This window comes from Equus przewalskii, chromosome 9 (assembly GCF_037783145.1).
Source record: "Equus przewalskii isolate Varuska chromosome 9, EquPr2, whole genome shotgun sequence".
NCBI classification, from domain to species: domain Eukaryota; kingdom Metazoa; phylum Chordata; class Mammalia; order Perissodactyla; family Equidae; genus Equus; species Equus przewalskii.
The window spans coordinates 9,514,209-9,536,305 of NC_091839.1; the positions used below are offsets into that span (position 1 = coordinate 9,514,209).

At 53.1% G+C, this 22,097-nt stretch overlaps 1 protein-coding gene across 50 annotated transcripts in view; it reads left to right on the top strand.

The window, feature by feature from the left end:
- The window catches only part of CATSPERG (cation channel sperm associated auxiliary subunit gamma), a 28,869-nt gene extending 15,244 nt beyond the window's left edge, over window positions 1-13,625 (top strand). For 13 of the 50 annotated variants that reach the window (XM_070557668.1, XM_070557674.1, XM_070557691.1 and 10 more), the window contains 22 exons: window positions 500-671; window positions 2,141-2,278; window positions 3,270-3,329; window positions 3,534-3,653; window positions 4,224-4,274; window positions 4,376-4,505; window positions 5,004-5,115; window positions 6,039-6,197; window positions 6,288-6,400; window positions 7,141-7,354; window positions 7,700-7,762; window positions 7,861-8,059; window positions 8,202-8,320; window positions 8,442-8,522; window positions 8,612-8,668; window positions 11,365-11,521; window positions 11,701-11,764; window positions 11,902-11,997; window positions 12,276-12,365; window positions 12,823-12,915; window positions 13,003-13,102; window positions 13,188-13,625. In XM_070557668.1, the coding sequence (XP_070413769.1) occupies window positions 500-671; window positions 2,141-2,278; window positions 3,270-3,329; window positions 3,534-3,653; window positions 4,224-4,274; window positions 4,376-4,505; window positions 5,004-5,115; window positions 6,039-6,197; window positions 6,288-6,400; window positions 7,141-7,354; window positions 7,700-7,762; window positions 7,861-8,059; window positions 8,202-8,320; window positions 8,442-8,522; window positions 8,612-8,668; window positions 11,365-11,521; window positions 11,701-11,764; window positions 11,902-11,997; window positions 12,276-12,365; window positions 12,823-12,915; window positions 13,003-13,102; window positions 13,188-13,442 (2,643 nt within the window). In that variant the 3' untranslated portion in view covers window positions 13,443-13,625. The remainder of the gene's footprint in view (window positions 1-499; window positions 672-2,140; window positions 2,279-3,269; window positions 3,330-3,533; window positions 3,654-4,223; window positions 4,275-4,375; window positions 4,506-5,003; window positions 5,116-6,038; window positions 6,198-6,287; window positions 6,401-7,140; window positions 7,355-7,699; window positions 7,763-7,860; window positions 8,060-8,201; window positions 8,321-8,441; window positions 8,523-8,611; window positions 8,669-11,364; window positions 11,522-11,700; window positions 11,765-11,901; window positions 11,998-12,275; window positions 12,366-12,822; window positions 12,916-13,002; window positions 13,103-13,187) is intronic. The other 37 variants (XM_070557671.1, XM_070557681.1, XM_070557697.1 and 34 more) reach the window with 22 other exon arrangements.
- The last annotated feature ends 8,472 nt before the right edge of the window (window positions 13,626-22,097 follow it).

The window sequence follows — 22,097 nt, forward strand, 5'->3', positions numbered from 1 at the left end:
AACTTAGATTCAATCTTTTAGGCAAGAACCCTTCACTGATGGTGCTTTCCCACTGTTCGTGATATTGCCAGGGTTAGCGGTTGGTCCGTGAGTTCAGACGGTGTTGGCCTGACAGCCAACTGTGTTCTAAGTAGAATGGGATTATTAAGAGTGCGCCTTGGGCCAAGCGTGGACTCTTTTGGATCCACGTGGGTATTATCCTGAGTGCGGCCTGGGGAATTGGGACTGCCAAGCACCGTTGAGTACTGCTGTGCACTGCCCAACTCTAGGGAGCACCCAGAGCCCCAGCTGGCTCCAGCCTGGGTCGCCTGCTGCCCTGGCCCATGGTGGGGAAGTTTGACCATCAAGCTGCTGCTTCAGGGTGAACAGGGAGGGCACCCTGGGGACAGCTGCGTGTGTCCCTCCTGAGCAGTTGTCAGAGCAGGTGCCTCCCCCCAAGGCAGGACGTGGGGGCTGAGGCCAAGGCCACCTGCTCACCGCTGGCTCCGCCCGCCTGCAGTTGAGCATCGACAGTTGCTGGGTAGGCTCCTTCTACTGCCCCCACCCCAACTTCACCGCCACCATCTACGACGCCATCGCCACTGAGAGCATCCTCTTCATCCGGCAGAACCAGCTCGTCTATTATTTCACGGGCACCTATATCACACTCCACGAGAGCAACCGTGGCAGCGGTGAGGGGCCGTGGCATCTCAGGTGGGGAGGGCGCCTCAGCGAGTCCGTCCACTGGAGGCACCTGGGACTGGAATTGCCGTGGGGGCGGGGGCGGGGGCAGGGGGGAGGGTGTCGAGGGAACTTTCCAAGGTCCTGAATCATCCCTGCCCTCCCTGCAGGGCCTTCTCCCCTCTGCACGCTGGGGTGAGGCTTTCTCCCAGACCTTCCGAGGTACTGAGAACCAGCTGGGGGAGGAGGGAGGCTCGAGAGGGAAGGGAAGGAGCAGAGAGAGAGAGACTCAGCATGCACGCGTGCACCCACACACACATGTGAGTGTCAGAAGGACAGAGACAGGCATACCAAGAGAGAAATCTGGGGGGTGGAGGAGAGGCATAGAGAGTCAGAGAGAGAGAGACAGAGAGAGAGAGGGACGGGACACTGGAGAAGCAAAGCTGTGAAGGAGATTGATCAGAGAGGAAAAAGAGAGACTTCTTTTTCTTTTTTTTTTAAGATTTTATTTTTTTCCTTTTTCTCCCCGAAGCCCCCTGGTACATAGTTGTATATTCTTAGTTGTGGGTCCTTCTAGTTGTGGCATGTGGGACGCCTCCTCAGCATGGCTTGATCAGGGGTACCATGTCCACGCCCAGGATTCGAACCGAGAAAACACTGGGCCGCCTGCAGTGGAGCGTGCCAACTTAACCACTCAGCCACGGGGCCGGCCCCTAAAGAGAGACTTCTGATTCATCCCCATCTTTTAACAATAGCAAAGCCCTCCAAGTCCTAGTTTTCCCCCCACCTAAATGAGCGATGTCGTTTAGACAGCTTATGGGGTCACTCAGACTTACAGGGTCACAGAAATGGGTACTGTAATGTATGTTCCATTAGTTAGTGCCTGTTCTCGACAGCCCCATTTTTCTCCCTTTCTTTCTGAGGGCACTTCGACAGTGGGAGAAACCAAGTTAAAATGGGCTTAAGCCAAAGAAAGGGGGTGTTTATTGGCTTAGATAGCTGAAAACCCCAGGAGCAAGTTGGTTTCAGGCATAGTTGGATCTAGGGGCTCACTGTAGCTATTAGACAGCCCCCTCCTTGTGGTGGCCATGGTGACTCCCCCCTTCCCCAGCAACTGCAGACTTTTATGCCCTCAGGGGCCCCAGGAAAGATCATCTCTTTGTTAGTGGTTGCAAGCTGGGACTGTCTTGGACTTGCCCAGTTTGGACACATGCCCAGCTCAGAACCAATCACTCTGGCCAGGGGAATGCAAGGGTGGGGTCAGCCCAGTCTGAACCTTGGGGATGGAGTGTGAGCAAGCAGGCTTTTCTCAAAGGCAGCTGGGGCCCTATACCAAGGGCCCCTCAGACACCACCCTGAACAGCTGCTCCAGCAGGAGAGGACAGGTAACAGGCTCATTAAGGCCGGGGAAATGTGGTTGGGGGGCCAAGGTCCCAGGTCCAAATGCTTGGGCCTGAGGCTCTATGCTGGCCCCCCACAGGGAGCTGGGTTCGTGTCCTGGCCAAGGAGTGCATCAAGAAACTATGCCCTGTGCATTTCCATAGCAACGGCTCCGAGTACATAATGGCCCTCACCACTGGCAAGAACGAAGGTTATGTCCACTTTGGGACCATCACAGGTAAGGGTGAGGGCCCCTCCATACCCTCTCACCTCCAAGAATTCTGACCTCAGGCCCTCATCCCTCATCAGGTGCCTTCAGGAGGGATCCCAGGCTGGAGGTTGTCCCTGTGAGTGGGGATGGGTTTATGCATGTGTAGGGGTAGGGCTTGGGGTCTATTATGTATCTTTCATGATGTGTTTGGTTTCAAAGAGCAGAAGCCCAATTCAAAAATCATTTAGGCATAAAGAATTTGTGGACTTATATAAATGAAAAGACCAGATTTCAACTTCAGGCATGGCTGGATCCAGGGGCTCACAGGGTATATCATCAGAACTCTGTCTATCTCTTGGCAAGGTAGTATAGCATAGCGATTATAGCACAGGTCTGGAGAGAAACCTCTCCGACACACCCAACTTAAGTCACCTGTGGCTTTCGACGGACACTTAACCTCTCTTTTTGGCCTCACTTCCTCATCTGCAAAATAGGGCTCATAGCAGTAGTACCTGCTTCATTGGGTGGACAGGAAGATTAAATAAGTTGGCATATGGGAAGTTCTTAGGACGGTGCTGGGGACATGGCGGGTGCTATAAAGGGTTTATTATCATGAGCCCTATGATTTGGCTTCGTTTTCAGGTAGATACTCCTCTCACGGGGGTTAAAGATGGCTCCCAGGAACTCAGGGTCACATCTCCCACCAGTTTGAGCCCCCCAGCCTCCAGAGAATGGGAGCAGCCTCTTCCCCATTAACTCTAGCAGGAATCCCAGGGTGCACTCTGATTGGCCCATTGTGGGTCACGTGCCCAGACCTGAGCGGAGACAGACAGACTCTGATAGGCTAGATGTGAGTGACTGACAAGCCAGGGGGTGGGACCTGCTCCCTGGCATCCCAGGGACTAAGCCGGCAGGGAGGCCCCAGTGTTCCACCCTGGACAGTGGGATAGCTGGCGGGGCGCAGGGGGTGCCAGACGGGCTGGGAAGGGCCTGAGTGTGGACCTGCCCTGCTCCCCAGATGGCCGCGTGTCCTTCGAGTTGCTGCCCAGGAAGCAGTCCGTGTGCCAAGGGATACAAGGTACCCGTCTCCCAGAGGGGTCTGTGGCCGGCGGGTGGGCGTTCGAGCAGGTGGGAGAGCAGGGCAAGCGGGGAGAGGTGACGGGAAAGGATGGCAGTGTCTTGGGAGGGGTGGAGCGTTACAGGGGCAGACTTGGCAGTCACAGAGACGGTGGAGAGGGGCGGGGTCCGAGGACATCTCCGGACCGCCCTCTTCCCCGTCCAGTTGTCAACTGCTCCATAACCTGGGCCATATACATGGAGGACCACCACCGCCTGCTGCTGCTGGTGGAGATCGAAGACCCTGCCGCCGGGAAGCGTTTCCAGGTGGTCAGCTACGACCTGGGTAATTGGGGCACCATGAGGGGCTGAGCGCCAAGGGGTGGGAGTCCAGGATGTGAACTGCGTGTCCATCCTGTGGGGTCTGCGCCCAGCAGACAGTGGGAGGAACTGTTGCTCATGTCACTCCTGGGTAAGGAGTAGTGGTGGAAAACAGGCTTGGTGGGCTGGAGAAACTGAGAGGAAGTCCATGTGACCAGAACAGAGGGGGAGGGAGGAAGGAGCGAGATTGGAGAGGTGAGCAGAAGCCAGATCTGGAAGGGCTTTGTGGCTCACAATAAGGAGATTTGATTTGATTTTACCTGAAGTGAGAACAGGGCTGCCACGTACAGTTGTAGAGGCTGTGCACTGCACTCCCCAGCCAAGGAATCAGAGGAAGCAAGTCCTGTGCCCTACCACCAAGCCTCTATCCTCTCAGAGGATATAATTCACACACAGAAACTCTAAGGGCTAACAGACCCCAGTGGGAAGCCATTGGAGGGTTTTTTAGAGAGTTGGGAACCTCGTGGCTTGCCCAGTTTCAGGTTTTGGAAGCTCAGGGCCTCAGGAGATTTTGCTGTCTTCTCCCCACCCATAGTCAGTGATTACCTGGCCATCCTCTACACCATCCCGGAATTCATCCCTGACGGTAGGAGGGGAAGGCAAGGGGGTCTCAGAGGTGGGTGGGGTGAGAAAGGGCCCAGGTGGCCCCTCCTCACTGCTGTGTCCCCTCTGCCTCTGCCCGGCCAGCCCGAGGCCTGGAGTTCCTGATGATCCTAGGAACAGAGTCTTACACCAACTTCCCTATGGTGCCCAAGGGCATGTCCTACAACCCATACAACCACATGCTGTTCATCTGGGGCAACTTCCTCCTGCAGAGGTACGGGTCGGGGCGTGGTCTGCCTCCCCAGCCCCATTGCAGAGTGGGGGGGGGGGGGGCGGGGGCTGAAGTCCCCGAGTTTTTAGAGGCTGCCTGAGTCCAGAAGTTGTCAGGACTGTGATGGGGGAAGTGCTGCTGGGGTGGCCAGGACTAGGATAGGGGAAGCTGATTTTGAAAACTGTGGCAGCCCCCTTGTGAGGACGCAGCCTAAGTGAGCAATGGCGGGGCACTGTCTGCAGAGAGGCTGGGATCCCTGTCACCCCTCAGGAACCTAGGGGCCCAGAGCCAGCTCCATAGGTGGTTGGCCGAATGCTCCTGCTTGCAGATGGGCAGGCCGCCCGGAGGGTTTGGAGTGGGGGGCGTCCCGTACATGTTCTCACAAGGCTAGTGAAGAACTGAGTGCACGGTTCCTGCCTCCGGCGAGGCCTGGAGTGGGGGGAGCAGATGCCCTCTGGGGGCCTGGCCTGGGCGCCCCCAGCTCCCCTCTCTGCCCTGCAGCTATGACAACGAAAACTTCATCTACCTGCTGGACTTCCCCAAGGAGCTGTCTATCAAGTACCTGGTCAACTCCTTCCGAGGGGAGATGGCGATTGTCACCGAGACCGAGGAGGTGGGCTGCCCTGTCCCTCTCCCCACTTCTTCTCTGCGTACCCCCAAACCCCGGGAGTCTCCCTTCTCCCCTGTCAGGGTAGAGGGGCCCAGGGGAGGGAACACCCTCAGGGACCCCGGGTTAGGGCAGCCGAAGCTCCATTTATACCCTGGAACTCACAGGATCAGTGTCTTTTCCAAAGCCACTCAGCGGCGTGACAGACCTGTGCTCAGAGTTATCACCCGATTTCCCGAGGGGGCCCTCTTTCATTCATCCTGTGCTTGTTCATTTCATAAATATTGAGCACTTACTGTATGCCTGCCGCAGTGCTGGGGACACAGTGGTGACTGAGTCAGCCCTGGGCCCTGCCCTCACAGGGCCACAGTCCATCGGGAAGACAGACTCCTTCCCAGACAGTGACAGCTCAGAGTGGTCAGGGCCACAGTGGGGAGAACAGCGCCCATGGAAGTTCAGAGGAGGGCCTGATCCAGGCTGGGCGTGTGGGCATCAGGGAGGGCGTCATAGAGGAGGCCACATGGAGCGGGGACATCCTAAAGGCTGAGCCTGAGGAGGAGGCCAGGTCTAGAGTCAAATGCATTGGGGGCCTAAAGGGGTGGGCATCAGTGCAGTGGTGGGAAACTGAGGCCGAGGGGATGGCGAGACCCTGCAGTGGGCAGAGAGTGAGAAGGAAGAAGAGGGCTGAGCCCTAGGAACCCCGGGCGTTAGGGGCCAGGATTAGGAATGCTTAAGTGGCAAGTCCTCGGAACTCAAGCAGACCAAAACCCGGAAGACACGTATCCTGGCGAGTGAGGGCTGGGCTCGGGGGAGCTTGGGTTCTGGCAAGGAGGGAGAAGGTACGTGAGCTCACCTGGTTCCAGCTGAGAGGCAGAGGTGGGGTCCGCGGTCCCCGTGCCCTCACACACACAGCTGGCTGTCACCCCCAGATCTGGTACCTCCTGGAAGGCAGCCACCGGGTGTACAAGCTGTTCCCGTCCGAGGGCTGGGAGGTGTACGTCAGCCTGCAGCGGATGCATCAGTCCTCTCTCCACGCCCCCAATGAGACCATGGTCACTCTCTTCTACGAAGACAGCAAACTGTACCAGGTGCTCGGCGGGGGCCGTGGGGAGACACCGGGGCGGGGGGGGCTGCAGGAAGCTGACTGCAGCTCACCTGGCCCTGCGTTCCCGCTGCAGCTGGTGTACCTTATAAACGACCAGCAGGGCCGGCTCGTCAAGAGGCTGGTGCCCGTGGAGCAGCTTCTGATGTACCAGCAGCTGGGCAACCGCTACATCTTGGAGCGGCAGGGGTGAGAAGATGCTGGACCACGGCAGTAGTCAGAGAGCCCTGGGCACTGCTCTGCTCCAGGGGTGGGGGTGGTGGGGAGCTGAGCCATCCCTAGTGACAACCTCCGGGCTGTGATGGGGGAGCTCAGGGCTTATGGAAGCTCAAAGCAGGGGCCTGGCCCAACCTGGGTGAAGGGCGCATCAGGGAGGGCTTCCAGGAGGAAGAGGTGCATGAGCACTTCTGTGACCGGAAGGGTAAGGAGGAAGTGGCCAGGGGGTAAGATGGAGAAGGGTGTTCCAGACGGGGGAACCACATGTGCAAAGGCCCAGAGGAGCAAAGGAGATTGGGTGTTCAAGAACTGAGAGAAAAGACAGTGCCGGTAGAGTGCAGTTGTGATGGCAGGGTGGACCAGGTGAGCCTGGGGTCAGAGGGAGGAACTTGAACTTCATCCTGAGGGGCCTGGGGAGCCATGATGGGACTAAGGGGAGGGACTCCATGGTCAGATTTTACTGTGTTCGGTGATGATCCTTCTGGTCACCTGCAGAGAGTCCGGGGAGGCATTTAGGGGGCGGGGGGAGTGAAAGGCCGCTTAGGAGCTTGAGTGCCCTGGGGCCAGGGGCATCTGGGATGAGGTCCAGGGCACCAGGACTGAGGCCGAGGAGGAAGGCAGGGCTGAATCAGATGTGGGGCCCCCGCAGCGCAGAGGGGAGAAAGGGGCCTGCGAGCGCGGAACAATCAGCTGCGTCCCCCTGCCGCCGCCAGGGGCCACCTGACGCTCTCCTTCAGCAACCTCTGCCCCTTCACGGTGATGCGCCTGCGGGACCTGCCCAACCCGCAGATCTACACGCGCCAGGAGCGCTACCGCGCGCGGCCGCCGCGCGTGCTGGAGGCCTCGGGCTTCCACACCAGGAACTCGCTCGCCGTCTATCAGGGCCTCGTCTACTACCTGCTCTGGCTGCACTCCAAGTACTACAAGGTGGGCGTCCGGCGGCCCGTGGGGCCGGGGCCGGTCGAGACGGGATGGAGGAGGCTTGGAAAGCCCGCGTGGCTGGAAGAACGGGCGCGGAGGGTGGAACAGAGCGGCGCTGCCTTGGAGAGTCTGAGGCTGAGTGGGGGCCGGCTGAGGACTATGAGCCGGGCTTTGAAGCATGGCTTTCAGGATGTGGTGTTGGGCTGAAAGCGGGGCTTGGGGACAGGCCGGGGTATGCACCTTTTGCTTTGGGTTAGGGGCTGGGACTGAGGCCAGGAAGGGGGCTGGGAATGCCACCTGCTTGGGGACTCACCCGCCCCGCCCCCCTCACGGTGCCGGCGGTCCCTGCAGCCATATGCGGACCCGGTGCACGACCCGACCTGGCGCTGGTGGAAGAACAAGAAACAGGACCACGTGCGTGGAGAGGGCGGGGAGGCGGGGAGGGGCGGCCCGGACACCCCTCTCCGTGCCCCTCTGCGGACGCTGACTTTGCTCCTCGTCCCATCCCCCAGCATTACTACTTCTACCTGGCGAGCAACTGGCAGAGCGCGGGTAACGTGCACATTGACATGGCCAGCTACGAAAAGATCTACGACCTCAAGGCCGAGCACGAGCTGCCCGAGCGCATCTTCCTGGACAAGGGCGCCAGCTACCGCTTCTCCATCTTCCTGAGCGTCCGCGGGCACTCGTTCAAGTCGGAGGCCCAGAGCGGTCTGTGGGCGGGGCCTGCGCGGAGCCCGACGGGCGGACGGGGCGACGGCGGGGGCGGGGGCGGGCGCCTGGGCCCCATCCGAGGGGCGGGGCTTCTGTGGGCCGGGCGCTAGGCCCTGACCCCTCCCTCTGGCCCCGGCAGGCTTCTCCTTCTACCTGAGGAGCCGGTTGGATCTGGGCCTGGTGCTGGCCCACCCGCACTGCATTGAGGCCGTGGTCTGGCAGGAGCTCCTCATCAATCGCAACTCGGTGCTTTTCTGGGTAAGACCAGGCGGGGCGGGGGTGCCAAGGGGGGGCAGCGGACCCTGAGAAGCCCGCGGTCAGCCGTCCCTGGGTGCTCCCGCAAGCCTGCTGACCCCTTCCTTTCGGCCCCCACCCCCAGGTTACCCTCAGTGATAAGAAGGCTTGCTTTGACCAGGGCATTAGTGGACACCATCTCATGAAGACCTCCATGCTCATTAAGGTGCGCCCCCGAGCCTGGAGGGAGGTAGGCGGGATGAGGGGAGAGAGCGGGCCCAGGGGGCCGCGGTCATCACCTGCTCCTACCCACAGGTGGTGGGCTCGGCCGGACACTGCTTCCAGAACACGTACCAGGGGCCGCGCATGCAAGTATTGGACCTTGGGGTACTGGGCCCTGTGCAGGAGGGTGGGGGTTGGGGCGAGTCTCAACAGGGCTGGTTCCGAGTGCTCCCCGGGGGCATCCTACCGCGTTCATAATTTCTTCCCTCTCCTTCGTTTTCCTCCTTCATTCACCCACCCATCCACTCCCGCCTTTCATCCATTCCTGTTTCCAGAAAGGGCCGCCTTACTGGTTGTGTAGATTGCACACAAGCTTGTATGTTCCTCCTGGTCCTTCCCTGCCGGGGCAATGACTATCTGGGACTAACCGTGTGACCATATTGCCCATCTAAAATTAAGTTTAAAAAAGGCAATGATGTTTGCTTCTAGACAGACAAAGAAACGGAGGGGCTGAAGGTAGGATGTAGTCTGAGCTGCGCTTCCTTTGTATGCTCAGGCTGGGGCCTTTCAGATTCTCCTCTCTCCCCTCACCCCCGCATTACAGATCAAGAGGCATGTGTATTTGGAAGGCTTGGCGCCTCTCTGGCTCCCCATCCTGGAAAAACTGGAAGCTGGAACTCACTGATAAGCAGTGGGTTCTCAATCTGTAAATAGGGTGCATGAAGGAGGGAAGAAATGAATTTACATCCAGTAGGTCCTCAATCAAACTTGCTTAGGTGAATAAAGGCTCGGAGTGTCTCTCAGCAGGCCAGCCCCAGAGGCGGGCCTACAGGGGGAAGGGGGCTGGGGCTGGGGTCTCACGCATCAAGCAGGAACAGATATCACGCCCTGCCCCCTGCCCCAAAGCTTAGTCATTCGTCCCACCAATGCTTACTGAGTGCCTCCCACACGCCAGCATTGTTTTAGGTGCTGGAGTTAGGAGGGTGACCGAAACAGACAAAATCTCTGTCCCCATGAAGCTGATGTTCTGGCCGGGGGGGGGGGGGGGGGGGGGGGGGCATTGATTTCTTAAGGCTGCCATAAGGAAATACTGCAGACTGGAATTTCTTCTCATCCAGTTCTGGCGGCCAGAAGGCCGAGGTTCTGAGGGAGAATCTGTTCCATGCCTCTCCTCGCTTCTGCTGGTTGCCAGTCCTCTTCTTGGAGAAGTGTCACTCCAATCTCTGCCCTCATCTTCCCAAGGCGTTCTCTCTGTGTGTCTGTGTCCAAATGTCCCTCTTCCCGTAATGACACGAGTCCTTGGATTAGGGCCCACTCTGATGCAGCATGACCTTCTCTTAACTTGATGACGTCTGTAAAGACCCTGTTCCAAATTAGGTCAACCCACAACAGAGAGTCAGGCAATGAGCAGGAGAAATACAAGGTGCTGTATGTTAAGAGATGATGAGAGCTAGGAGAAAAGTAAGCAGCAAGGGGCAGGGGGGAGGCGAGCATTCTCCATGGGATGGTTCAGGGAAGGCCTGGCCCAGGGAAAGTGAGCAAAGACTTGAAAGAGAGGAGGAAGCGAGCCCCGGCGTTCTGTGTGGAAAGGCACAGCCGAGAGGGACGGGTGGTGGGAAGGCCTGGAGGCAGGAGGATGTTTCCTGTGTCAGACTAAAGGAACAGCCAGGAGCAAGTGTGGCTGGATCAAGGCGAGAAAGGAGGAAAGGGGAGAGAGACGAGGTCACAGTTGCGACGGTGGGCAGATCACTGAGGCCCAGGGGGGCTGCGGTGAGTGAGATGGTACCCCGAGAGGGCTCTGAGCAGAGGAGCGGCTCGGGTGCTCACAGGGACCCTCTGGCTGCACCTGGGGGACAGACTGGGAGGGGCGGGGGCAGCAGGAAGACCAGGCAGGGAGCAAGGGTGGGGCGGAGGCGTTGAGGAGCTGAGTGAGAGAATGGCTCTGTGCTGAAGTTCAGAGATGACAGGATATCTGGAGGGATTGGATGTGAGGGGAGAGGGCGAGGTTTCCGGGATCAGGCCAAGGCTTGTATCCTGAACATGGAACGATGAGGTGCCAAGAATGAGATGGGTTGTGGTCAGATTGAATCCGAGACGTCCCTTAGACCTCTCAGTGAGCAAGTGGCCTCCGGGTAAAGTCTTTGGCCCAGGCCTAGCCTGGGAAGTGTTTAATCTATGGCCACCAACCCCTTTCCACAGTTGCTGTCAGGCCCAGGCCCGTCTCTGGATGCCCATGTCCCTCTGGCGATCGGGTGAAACCCTTGGGCCCTCCCGCCGAAATGAGCCAGGGGCCCTTCCCTCTGAAGGCAGTGTCATGGGGCTCCCTGACCCTGACCCCCATCCTGGCCTCTCCCTCCCTCATAGAGCCCACACTCCCTGGGTCTATTGTTTGAGAATTCGGGCCCAATTTCGGCCCCATGAAGCCCGCCTAGGAGTTGCCTTTTCCACAGGTGCAGGTGTCAGTGGTTTTGTTTCTGTCTTACTCTGGACGCAGCTCGAGCCAACCTGTCTCAGCTCCAATCCCAGCTCTGCCACCTACCAGCTGTGTGGCTTTCGATCATTAATTAGTGGCTTGACCTCTCTGTGCCTCACTTTTGCCATCTCTAAGACGGAGATATTAGTAGTCTTTACCACACAAGGCTGTTATGAGGATTAAATGAATTTGAATATGTAAAGCATCTGGACATCACCCAGTGCCTTGTGCACAGTGAGAGAAGCTATTGCTCTAATGATAATAGTGACCACACCCCTCCTGGTGAGGGTGAGCCTGGCAGTAGTGGTGGGGGATGTGGGAGGAGGGGTGTGGGAGGGGGTGTCCAGCGCGAGGCTCTTCTCCCCCAACTCAGGGTAACCTGATGGTGCCAATGTTCATCGGCTGCCCCCCGGGCAAGCGCCTGGCCTTCGACATCACCTACACGCTGCAGTACAACCGCCAGCAGAACAAACACTACTTCGACTGCGTGCACGTGGACCGCGAGATGCCCTGCTTCCTCTTCCGCGATAGTGCGTGTCCGGCTGTTCGCGCTCCTCTGCCCCCACCACTTGGCCCTCCCTGCCCGCTCACCTCGCCTCTGCTCTTCCTCTTGGTCCTCGCATCTCTCCTTCCTCCCCTCTCCTTCCTCCGCCTCTCGGGCCCAGCTAATTTCTTCTCCTCCTGGCTTCAACCCTCTCCGACTCCACAGTCTTCTACCCCTTCTTCTTGATCCAAGATTTGGTGACGGGAGATTCTGGCAGTTTTCAGGGCAGGTAAAGGCGTGGCCAAGCCAGCGGCTGACGGGAGTGGGGTGGCTGGAGTGGGCGGGGCAATAAGGGGGGTAGGTGGTAGAGGTAATGCGGGACTCAGGACACCGAGGCCAGTCCCTGCGCACCTCTGCTCCCCGCAGCTACGTGCTGAAGGTGGTGGGCGGCGGGCCCACCCTGGACACCATCAAGGAATACAGCGAGGAGGACATCTACCGTTACAACAGCCCCCTAGACAAGTAATCCCTGTGGGCCCTGGCCCCCACCCCCCATCGGCCTTCCTCTCCCGCAGACCCCTCCCGCTTCCCGCCACAGACCTCGCCCTTGCTGCAAGCCCCGCCCACAGCGCCAGCTCCTAGGGTCCCGCAGACTCTGGCCCCGCCCACGCCGCGAGGCCCCGCCCGCCAAGGGCTCCGCCCCTCCTTCCCCTGCTCACCGGCTGGCCTCGCTCTGGGCCCGCGGCCGAGGCCCGCCCCGCCCCGCCCCGCCCGCACTGAGGTCCCGCGGTCCCGCACAGGACCGACAGCCTCATCTGGACCACGAGGAACGCAACGACCACCGAGGACCCGGCCTTCAACATCTTGTCCCACCAGAGCTTGGGCATCGAGTGAGTGCATGGCCTGGCTGCAGGCCACCTTACCCCCACCTGCCCACAATCCCTTCTGCCTCCGTCCTCAAGCCACGCTGACCGCCTTGTGTTCCTCAAATGGGACTGACCTTTACCAAGCTGGACCCTGTGTGCACAGTGCTGGGCCCTCTGACTCTCTTCAGACCTTGGTTCGGATGCCCCTTCATCCAGGAGGACTTTTCTGACTGTTCTGGATGGGCCAGGGGACTCCCACGTCCTCCTGTGCTTTCCCTATTTTCACCCTGACCCCTCTGCCTGTATCTGCCATCCTGGTCCCGACCCCTCTGCCGGTGCCCCCTCATCCCGGCCCTGACCCCTACGGTGTGAGATTATGCCTCATGGGGGCTCGCCAGAGTTCTGGGTTGGAGGGAGAAATCGGCAGTTGGCACGTGCCAGGCAAGGTTTGTCCCACAAGTGCCTGAACTTGTGCCGCCAGGTGGCTGTGTCTGGAGAACTCCCCATGCCATGACACCATTCCCCATAGCATCTTCGCCCCCGAATTCTTCTTCAAGGTGTTGGTGAGCAATAGGTGAGCCAGGCATGGGGCCCAGGTGGGGTCGGGGGCCTCCTGTGGGGTGGCCGATCTTCCCCCAATCCTGCACCCCATCCCCGCCAGAGGTGTGGACAAGAGCACATACTGTGACTACCAGCTCACCTTCCTGTTGCACATCCACGGCCTCCCACTCAGTGCCACGCAGGCGCTCTTCATCCTCGTGGTGAGTGGCTGTCGCGAGCTGCCCTGTGGGGTGGATGGGGCCCCGGGCTGCCCACCCACCCACACCTGCTGTGCGGTGCCTCCAGGTGTCGGCCAGCATCTTTTTGGGCCTGGTGGTCCTCTACTTAATCTTCTGCCTCCTGCTGCCTGTTATGATGAAGGCCTGCAACATCCTCCGCTGGAAGATCAACAACCTCATCGCCTCAGAGTCCTACTACTCCTCCACCTCCTCTTCCATGATCTTCAGCAGCGCCTCTCGGACCAGATCCAGGATCGGCTCGAGGATCAGCTCCAGGATCATCTCCAAGATGGCCGAGGAGAAAACGGCCAAACCTGAGTAGACCTTGTAGAAGAAGTCGCCGGCCTGAGCCCCTTGGCTGCCCCGACCCTGCCCCCCCGCCTCAGCCCTCACATCCTGGGCCAGCTTGGAAATGCAGCCTGTCACCCGTCCCAGGCCTTTCTTTCTGTTTTGCTTGAATTTTCATTTCTCATTCAGACCCTAATAAAGCCTCATTTCAGGACCATCTGGGGGGCCTTGTAAGTGTTCCTGTTCGGTTTGTTTGACTGTCCACACAGCCACAGGGGCCACTAAAATCTCAAATCCTCTGTGCCGGCTGGTGAGTAGTGGCTTCTCTGTGTGCCTGCCAATCAGCCCCTCCCCAGTGCCCCCACCCTCCCTACAGTCCAGCAGGTCCTCCATGACCCAGGCCCATTGCCATGGCCAGCAGTCTGTTCTGGTTGTTTGGACGCAGGTTTAGAACGAGTCATTAAATATTTTGAATGTCAACACCTATCTAGTGTCTAGCTTAAGGAAGGGACTCTGGAGAGGTTAGGATTTTTGTTTTAGTTGCCAGTAGCAAAAGTTTCGTAGTCCACCTGGAAATGGTAATTTATGGGCTTGGTTAATATAGGCTTCAGCTACAGTTTGATCCAGAAGTCCTTGATGTCCAGAGGATTCTGGGACCATTTCCCTGTAGCTTTCCCTGCTCTGCCCTCCTCTGAGTGTGGTCTCTGACCTCAGGCCAGCCCCCGTCGCGGTTTGAAGCTGCACATCTACAAGTCTTATTGTCCAGAGGAAGAAGGGGCTGGAGGCCAACATTCCCAGGCCGAAGCCCTGACAGTGTCTCTGACTGGATGGGGCTGGGTCACCACTTCACCACTCGCTGTGCTTGAGGGATCAGCCTTTGATTGGTTTAAGCCACTCAGAGCCCACCCCTGGAGCTGCGGGTAGCCCGTCCCACCCTCGTCTCTTGCTTGTGTGTGTGGAAGGGCAGTTCTTATAAGGAAAATGTGCTCTCAGGAATGGGAAAAGGAGACTGAAAGGCAAAAAGCAAATGCGCCTTTGGACTCCACTCCCCATTCACTGAATAGGCTCAACTCCAGCCCCTCCCCAAAGGGCCTGGGCGGACTGACTATGGAGGTTGTCTCACCATCCCCCTCCACTCCTCTGCTCCAGGAGTACAGGCCCAGGGGACACATGCTGTGAGGGGACACCAGGGCAGACAGCTGGGTCAGCTTGTCCATGATGAGACAGCACAGCTCCAGAGCAGGCAAGGCCACTGAGGTCACATTATGGAGCTTAGCAGAGGCGAGAACCCGAAGGACCGCAGTCTGATGTAGAAAGATGCTCCTGGCAGCCCTGTGGAGGACAGCTCAGGGCTGGAGGCAGAGATCCCAGGAAGGCAGTAGGCCAGGGACCTGCGCACAAGAGGGTGAGCTGGACCAAAGCCTGGTGGAGGGAGGAGAGGAGGGGGCAGGTGGGAGAGATGCTTGGGAGGCCTAGGGGACAGGCTGTGGGGCTGGTGGGCCACGGAGGGAGTGGGAGTGAGGGAGGCATTTAGGAAAAGGCCCAGGGATCTGTCCTGGAGACCAGGGGACAAAGAGGCTGTCCCTGAGATAAGGTGCAGGGAGAAGGAGCAGGTTTGGGGGAGATACTGAGGCCGATTGGTGTCCTGGTGCGTGTGGGAGACCTGAGAGATTTCTAGAGGAGGCCATGCAGGAGGCTGCGGGCACCTGGGACCTGGGGTTCAGGAGGGAGGCCGGGGATGGTCAAGCAGTATGGCACAGTGGTCGGAAGTAGAGACTTGTCTGCCAACAAAACCAATTGCATTGATGCAATTAAGGAGAACGCGATGAGGGAATATCCCGGTTCGACCTAGCTTCATCTGTTTAGGCTGCTGTAACAGAGTACCGTAGACTGGGGGCTTACAAATAACAGAAATTTATTTCTCACGGTATGGAGACGGGAAATCTGAGATCGAGGTGCTGGCAGATTCGGCATCTGGTGAGGACCTGCTTCCTGGTTCATAGACAGTCGTCTTTTGGCTGCCTCCTCACGTGGTGGAAGGGGTGAGGTAGGGCTCTGCGGTCTCTCTTATAAGAGCATCAATCTCAATTATGATGGCTCCACCCTCATGACCTAATCACCTCCCAAAGGCCCCGCCTCCTAAAGCCATCACATCGAGGGTTAGGTTTCAACACATACATTTGGTGGGGACGCGACATTCAGTCCACAGCAGAGCCCTTTCCTTGGATTGTCCGGTAATCCCTATGATGTTTTATCAGGAAAGGGCTCTCATTATCCCCACTTCACAGATGAAGAAACAGAGGCTCAGGTGACAGACACGTGTGATTACATAAACAGGTGCTTGGACGGGCTTTTTCTAAAATTCAACACCCGTTCCTTACCTAAATTCCAAGTCAAATAGAAATAGAAGGAAACTGAACATGATTATCAAATGGCCTGATTACCAAAGACAGATGGCGTGTGACCTGTGGTAGTTAAATGCCGGAGCCATTTTCATTAAGATCAGGAACAAAACAGGAATGACTCCTCTTGCCACTGTTTCAACACTGTGTGTGGAGGTTTTTAGCTAATGTAACAAGACAAGAAAAAGAATAACTCTACACGTTAGAAAAGAAAAGGCAAAAATTATCTCTACAGTAGCCCCCCATCAGGGATATGTTCCAAGACCCCCAGTGGATGCCTGAAAGCACAGATATTACCAAACCCTATATGTACTATGTTTTTTCCTAAAGATACATATTTGAGGTGCAACAACAAAACTAGCACAACGTTTTTTCCTTCACAATTTCATAAACAGAAAATTTGTTCTCACTGTAGGTCTTAGCAACCTCACCATTTGAATTTTTTTCTTTCCTTATTAAGTCAAGAACTTCCACCTTTTTATTTAAAGGAAGCCCTTTACAGCTTCTCTTTGGCATATCCGAATTGCCAGCAACACTACTCTTGAGCTTTGGGGCCGTTACTAAGTAAAATAAGGGTTACTTGAACACCAGCACTGTGATACTGCGACAGTCAATCAATCTGATAACTGACTTGGCTACTGACTGACTAACGGATGGGCAGCAGATACAGTGTGGACACGCTGGACAAAGGGGTGATTCACGTCTGCATGGGACAGAGTGGGCTGGGGCGGGATTTCATCATGCTACTCAGAACAGCACTCAATTGAAAACTGATGAATTGTTTATTTCTGGAATTTTCCACTTAATATTTTCAGACTGCAGTTGACCACAGGCAACTAAACCACAGAAAGCCAAACCATGGATAAGGGGGGCTACTGTATATTCAGAAGAAATGTTGTGTACCGAAGACATCTGAATGACTCCTGTAAGAAAAGAAACCTAAGTGAATTAAGACCATTTGAAAAGGTTTCTGTATATAGGACTGTACAAAATCAATAGCTTTTCTTGGTACTAGAACTAAAAGTTCAAGATGAAAAAATACAATTTGTCCAATTCCTGATAGCCACACAAACTACAAAACACCTAGGAATAAATCTGTCTGGAGAAGAACAGGACTTAAGAAAAGTGTACAATCTTGCTGAAAGGTGGTAAAGTTTGACATAAACGAGTGATTGAGAAGATGCGAGTCCCCGCGTTGGGAGGTACACTTCCATTCAATGAATGTTCCTGGGAATAACACAAGTCTGTATGAATCTTTTCCCACTACAGAGGGAACTTTTGGACCTGATTTTGGCTAGCAGCCTTTTCTGATATCGACCCTGATATCAGCTTCCCCACATTAAACCCAGCATATATGGGGTTAAAACCAAAACACTCATTCCCTGCTTACTCCCTGGCTTCCTGGCTCCAGAATCCGCTATCCTCCATGGAGACAGACACCGTCAAGGACAAGCACCTGGACTATCTCCTCCCGCAAAGAGATACAGGCTGGTGGGAAAGCTGCTGACCAGCAAGGTCATGAGCTCCCTCCTCTCTGCAAGTGTCTCAAGGCCAAACACAGGCTGGTGGGAAAGCTCTGACCAGCAAGGCCATATGCTCCCCCTCCCCTACCTAAAACCCCAAATAAAAACCCTTCCTTTTAGCTTTTCCGGGAGCTTGGGATTTCAGCGTTAGCTGCCCTCTCTCCTTGCTCAGCGCTGTGCAAAAATAAAATTCCTACTTTCTTCCACCACACCCGGTGTCAGAGATTGGCTTGCTGCGCAACGGGTGAGCGAACTCACTTCAGGTTCGGTAACATTTCCAGAAAATATCAAAGAGTAGTCAGCTCTTAATGATAGGAAAACCTGACAGTAGCAACCAGAGCTGGCAGCATCCATGTGTGCAAAGTCTGCTGGCCAAGGATGTTCCCACAAGAGTTGAGAAATTCTGCACACCAGCACCAGGATTCCTTCAAATCACCTCATGGTCCCCATCATAATCCTGCATCAGCCAAGTCAATGTCTGTTTTAAATATCGCCATCTCCATTTCTGGCCAAGATGGAGGAACAGGGACTGGATTTACCCTCATAGCTGAAACAAACAGACACAATACATGAAACAATGGTTTTCAAGACACTGAACACCATGTAATAAAGACCAGTGATCCCTGAGAGATTGGAAACAACCTGAGTCCTGCCTGCAGTTGCCCCATGTTACCGCCTTGAGTGAGGGTCCAGGACAAGGCGCAGGGAGGAGGAACTGAGGTATAAGTCTTTTCCCTACATTATTTCACAGGCAGTTGCATAAAACAATAATTATAAATTAATGTTAATGAGCACACAATATGTAACGATGAAATTGTGATGATAACAATATAAAAGAGGAGGGGTGGAGCAGAGTGTCTGTATACTATTGAAATTAATCTGACATTTTTCAAACTTAAGTTGTTGTAAGTTTCAGGGTTTTTTTTTTTTTTTTGAGGAAGACTGGCCCTGAGCTAACATCCGTGCCCATCTTCCTCTGCTTTATCTGTGGGACGCCTACCACAGCATGGCTTGACAAGCGGTGCCATGTCCGCACCCAGGATCTGAATTGGTGAACCCCAGGCCACCGAAGTGGAACGTGCGAACTTAACCGCTGTGCCACCGGGCTGGCCCCAACTTTCAGATTTTAATCATAATCCCCAAGGTAACCACTAAGAAAATAACTAAAAAATATACAGAAAGGAAATAAAGGAAGGAAAGTGGTACACTATGAATAATCAACTAGATTTTTTTAAAAAGCAATCATGGAGAAATTGTGGAACAAAAAAACATATAAAACAGAGAAAACAAATAGCTAAATGGTAGAAGTAAATCCTTCTTATTAGTAATTACTTTAAATGTAAATAGGTTAGTGTCCTATTAAAAGGCAGAAATTGGCAGAGTGGATTAAAAAAACATGATCCTCCTCTTCTATGTGCTGTCCACAAGAGAATCAATTTATAGACCCAAAAGATTAAAAGTAAAAGGACGGGGAAAGATATTCTGTGCAAAAAGTAACCAAAAAAGAGCTGGGGTGGCTATATTATTCCAAGAAAAAATAGACTTGAAGTCAAAAAGCTTGTAAGAGACAAAGGACATACATTGATAAAAGGCTCAATCCAACAAGAAGATATACCATATGTATAATATATATAATATAATATAATATAATAATGCACCTAAAATAGAATGCCAAAATATATGAAGCAAAAATTGACATAATTGAAAGGAGGAATAGATAGTTCTGAATAATAGTTGGAGACTTCAGTACCTCCCTTTCTATAATGGATAGAACAACCAGAGAGAAGATCAATAAGGAAACAGAGGACTTGATTACACTATAAACCCGTTAGACCTACAGACATGTAAAAAACGCTTTACCCAACAACAGCAGAATACACACTCTCCAGGACAGATGATATATTAGGCCATGAAACATGTCTTCATAAAATAAAAAATATTGAAATCTTCCAAAGTATCCTTTCTGATTACAATGGAATGAAACTAGAAATTAGCAGAAGGAAAAGTGGAAAATTCATAAATCTGTGGAAATTAAATGATACACTCAAACAACCAATGGGTCAAAGAACAAATCACAAGGGAAAATTAGAAAATACTTTGAAAAAAATGAAAATGCAATCATAGCATACCAAAATTTATGGGATGCAGCCAAAGCAGTGCTTAGTGGGAAGTTCATAATTATAAATACCTACATTAAAAGAGAAGGAAGACCTCGAGTCAATAACCTAACTGCCTACCTCAAGGAGCTAGAAGAAAAAGAGCAAACAACACCAAAAACTAGCAAAAGGAAGGAAATACTAAATATTAGAGTGGAGATAAATGAAATAGAGAATAGGAAAACAAAAGAGAAAATCAATGAAAATGAAAGTTAGTTCTTTGAAAAGATCAACAAAATTGAGAAAACTTTAACTAGACTATGAACAAAGGAGAGAAGACTCAACTTAAATCAGAGACGAACGTGAGGAGTACTTACTACTTATTTTACAGAAATAAAAAGGACTATAAGAGAACACTATGAACAATTGTACACCGACAAATGGGATAACATCGATGAAAGGGAAAAATTCCTAGAAACATACAAACTACCAAAACTGACTCAAAAAAACTAAAAATTTAAATATATCTATAACAAGAAAGGAAATTGAATCTATAATTTAAAAATGTCCCAATAAAGAAAAGCCTGGGACTAGATGGCTTCACTGGGGAATTCGACCAAACTTTTAAAGACAAATTATCACCAATTCTTATCGAACTCTTCCAAGAAACTGAAGAGAAGAGAACATCTCCTAACTTATTCTTACCCTTGTATCGTCATACCAAAGCCAGACAAGACACCACAAGGAATGAAAACTAAAGGCCAATATTCTTCATGAATATAAATGCAAGAATCCTCAACAGAGCACTGCCAAACCAGATTCAGCACACAGTAAAAGGATTATTCACCATGGCCAAGTGGGATTTATGCTTGGAGTGTAAAAGTAGTTCAACATACAAACATCAATCAAAGTGATACACCACATTAATAGAATGAAGGAAAAAACTCATAACAATCTCAACTGATGCAGAAAAAGCATTTGACAAAACCCAACATCCTTTTATAATACAAACGCTCAGTAAACTAGGATTAGATAGGAACTTCCTTAACACGATAAGGGTAATAGGTAAAAATTTCATAGCTAACATCATACTCAGTAGTGAAAGACTGAACTCCTTCCCCCAGGATCGGGAGCAATCAAGGATGCCCTATTCTGCTTAACATAGTACTTGAAGTTCTAGACAGTGCAATTAGGCAAGAAAAGATAAATGAAGGCATCCAAATTGGAAAGAAAGAAGTAAACTTATGTCTGTTTGCAGATGACACATGTTGTATGTAGAACCCACATGCAAAAGAAACTGTGAGAGCTAATCAACGAATTCAGCAAAGCTGCAGTATACAAAATCGGCATGCAAAAATCAGCTGTATTTCTATACACTAGCAATGAGTAATCTCAAAAGGAAATTTAAAAAAACAATTCTGTTTACAACAACATCGAAAAGAATAAAATATTTAAGAATAAATTTACACAAGGAGGTGAAAGTCTTGTATACTGAAAATCTAGACTTGTATACAACAAAACTTTGCTGAAAGAAATTAGAGATTTAAATACCGTTTATGAATTGGAATACCTAACATTGTTAAGATGACAGTACTACCTGTATTGGTCTGCTAGGGCTTTCATAACAAAATACTAGAGACAGGTGGCGTAAACAGCAGGAATTTATTTTCTCACAATTCTGGAGGCTAGAAGTCCTGGATCGAGGTGTCGGCGGGTTTGGTTTCTGAGTCCTCCGTCCTTGGCTTGCCAATGGCTGCCCTCTCGCTGTGTCCTCACATGGTCTTTTCTCTGTGTGGTTGCATTCCCAGTGTCCCTTTGTGTGTCCAAATTTCCTCCCCTTATGGAGACTCCTGCCAGATTGCATTGGGGCCGTCCTAATGAGGGGAGGGCTCATTTTAACTTAATCACCTCTTTAAAGGCCTCATCTCCACCTACTGTCACGTTCTCAGGTACTGGGGGTTAGAGCTTCAACATACACATTTTGGGAGGACACCACTTAGCCCATAACACGACCCAAAGTGATGTACAGATTCAGGGCAATCTCTAACAAAATCCCAGTGGCAATTTTGCAGAAATAGGAAAATCCGTCCTTAAACTCATGGAATTGCAAGGGACCCCAAATAGCCAAAACTATCTTGAAATGTAAGAACAAAATTGGAGAACTCAGACTTCCTAACTTCAAACTGCAAAGCTACAATCAAAACAGTGTGGTGCTGGCATAAAGACAGACATACAGACCAATGTAGCAGAATAGAGAGCTCAGAAATAAACCCCCACATACGTAGTCAGTTGATTTTTTTTAAAGATTGGCACCTGAGCTAACATCTGTTGCCTATCTCCTGTTTTTCTTCTTCTTCTTTTCCCCAAATGCCCCCAGTACACAGTTGTATATTCTAGTTGTGGGTCCTTCTGGTTGTGCTGTGTGGGACGCCGCCTCAGCGTGGCCAGATGAGCGGTGCTAGGTCTGCGCCCAGGATCTGAACTGGAGAAACCCTGGGCCGCCAAATCGGAGTGCACAAACTTAACCACTCGGCCAGGGGACCGGCCCCTCAATTGATTTTTGACCAGGGTGCCAAATCCAATGGGGAAAAGACACTCTTTCCGACAAATGCACTGGGAAAACTGGATATCCGCATGCAAAAAAATAAAGTTGGGCCCTTACCTTACA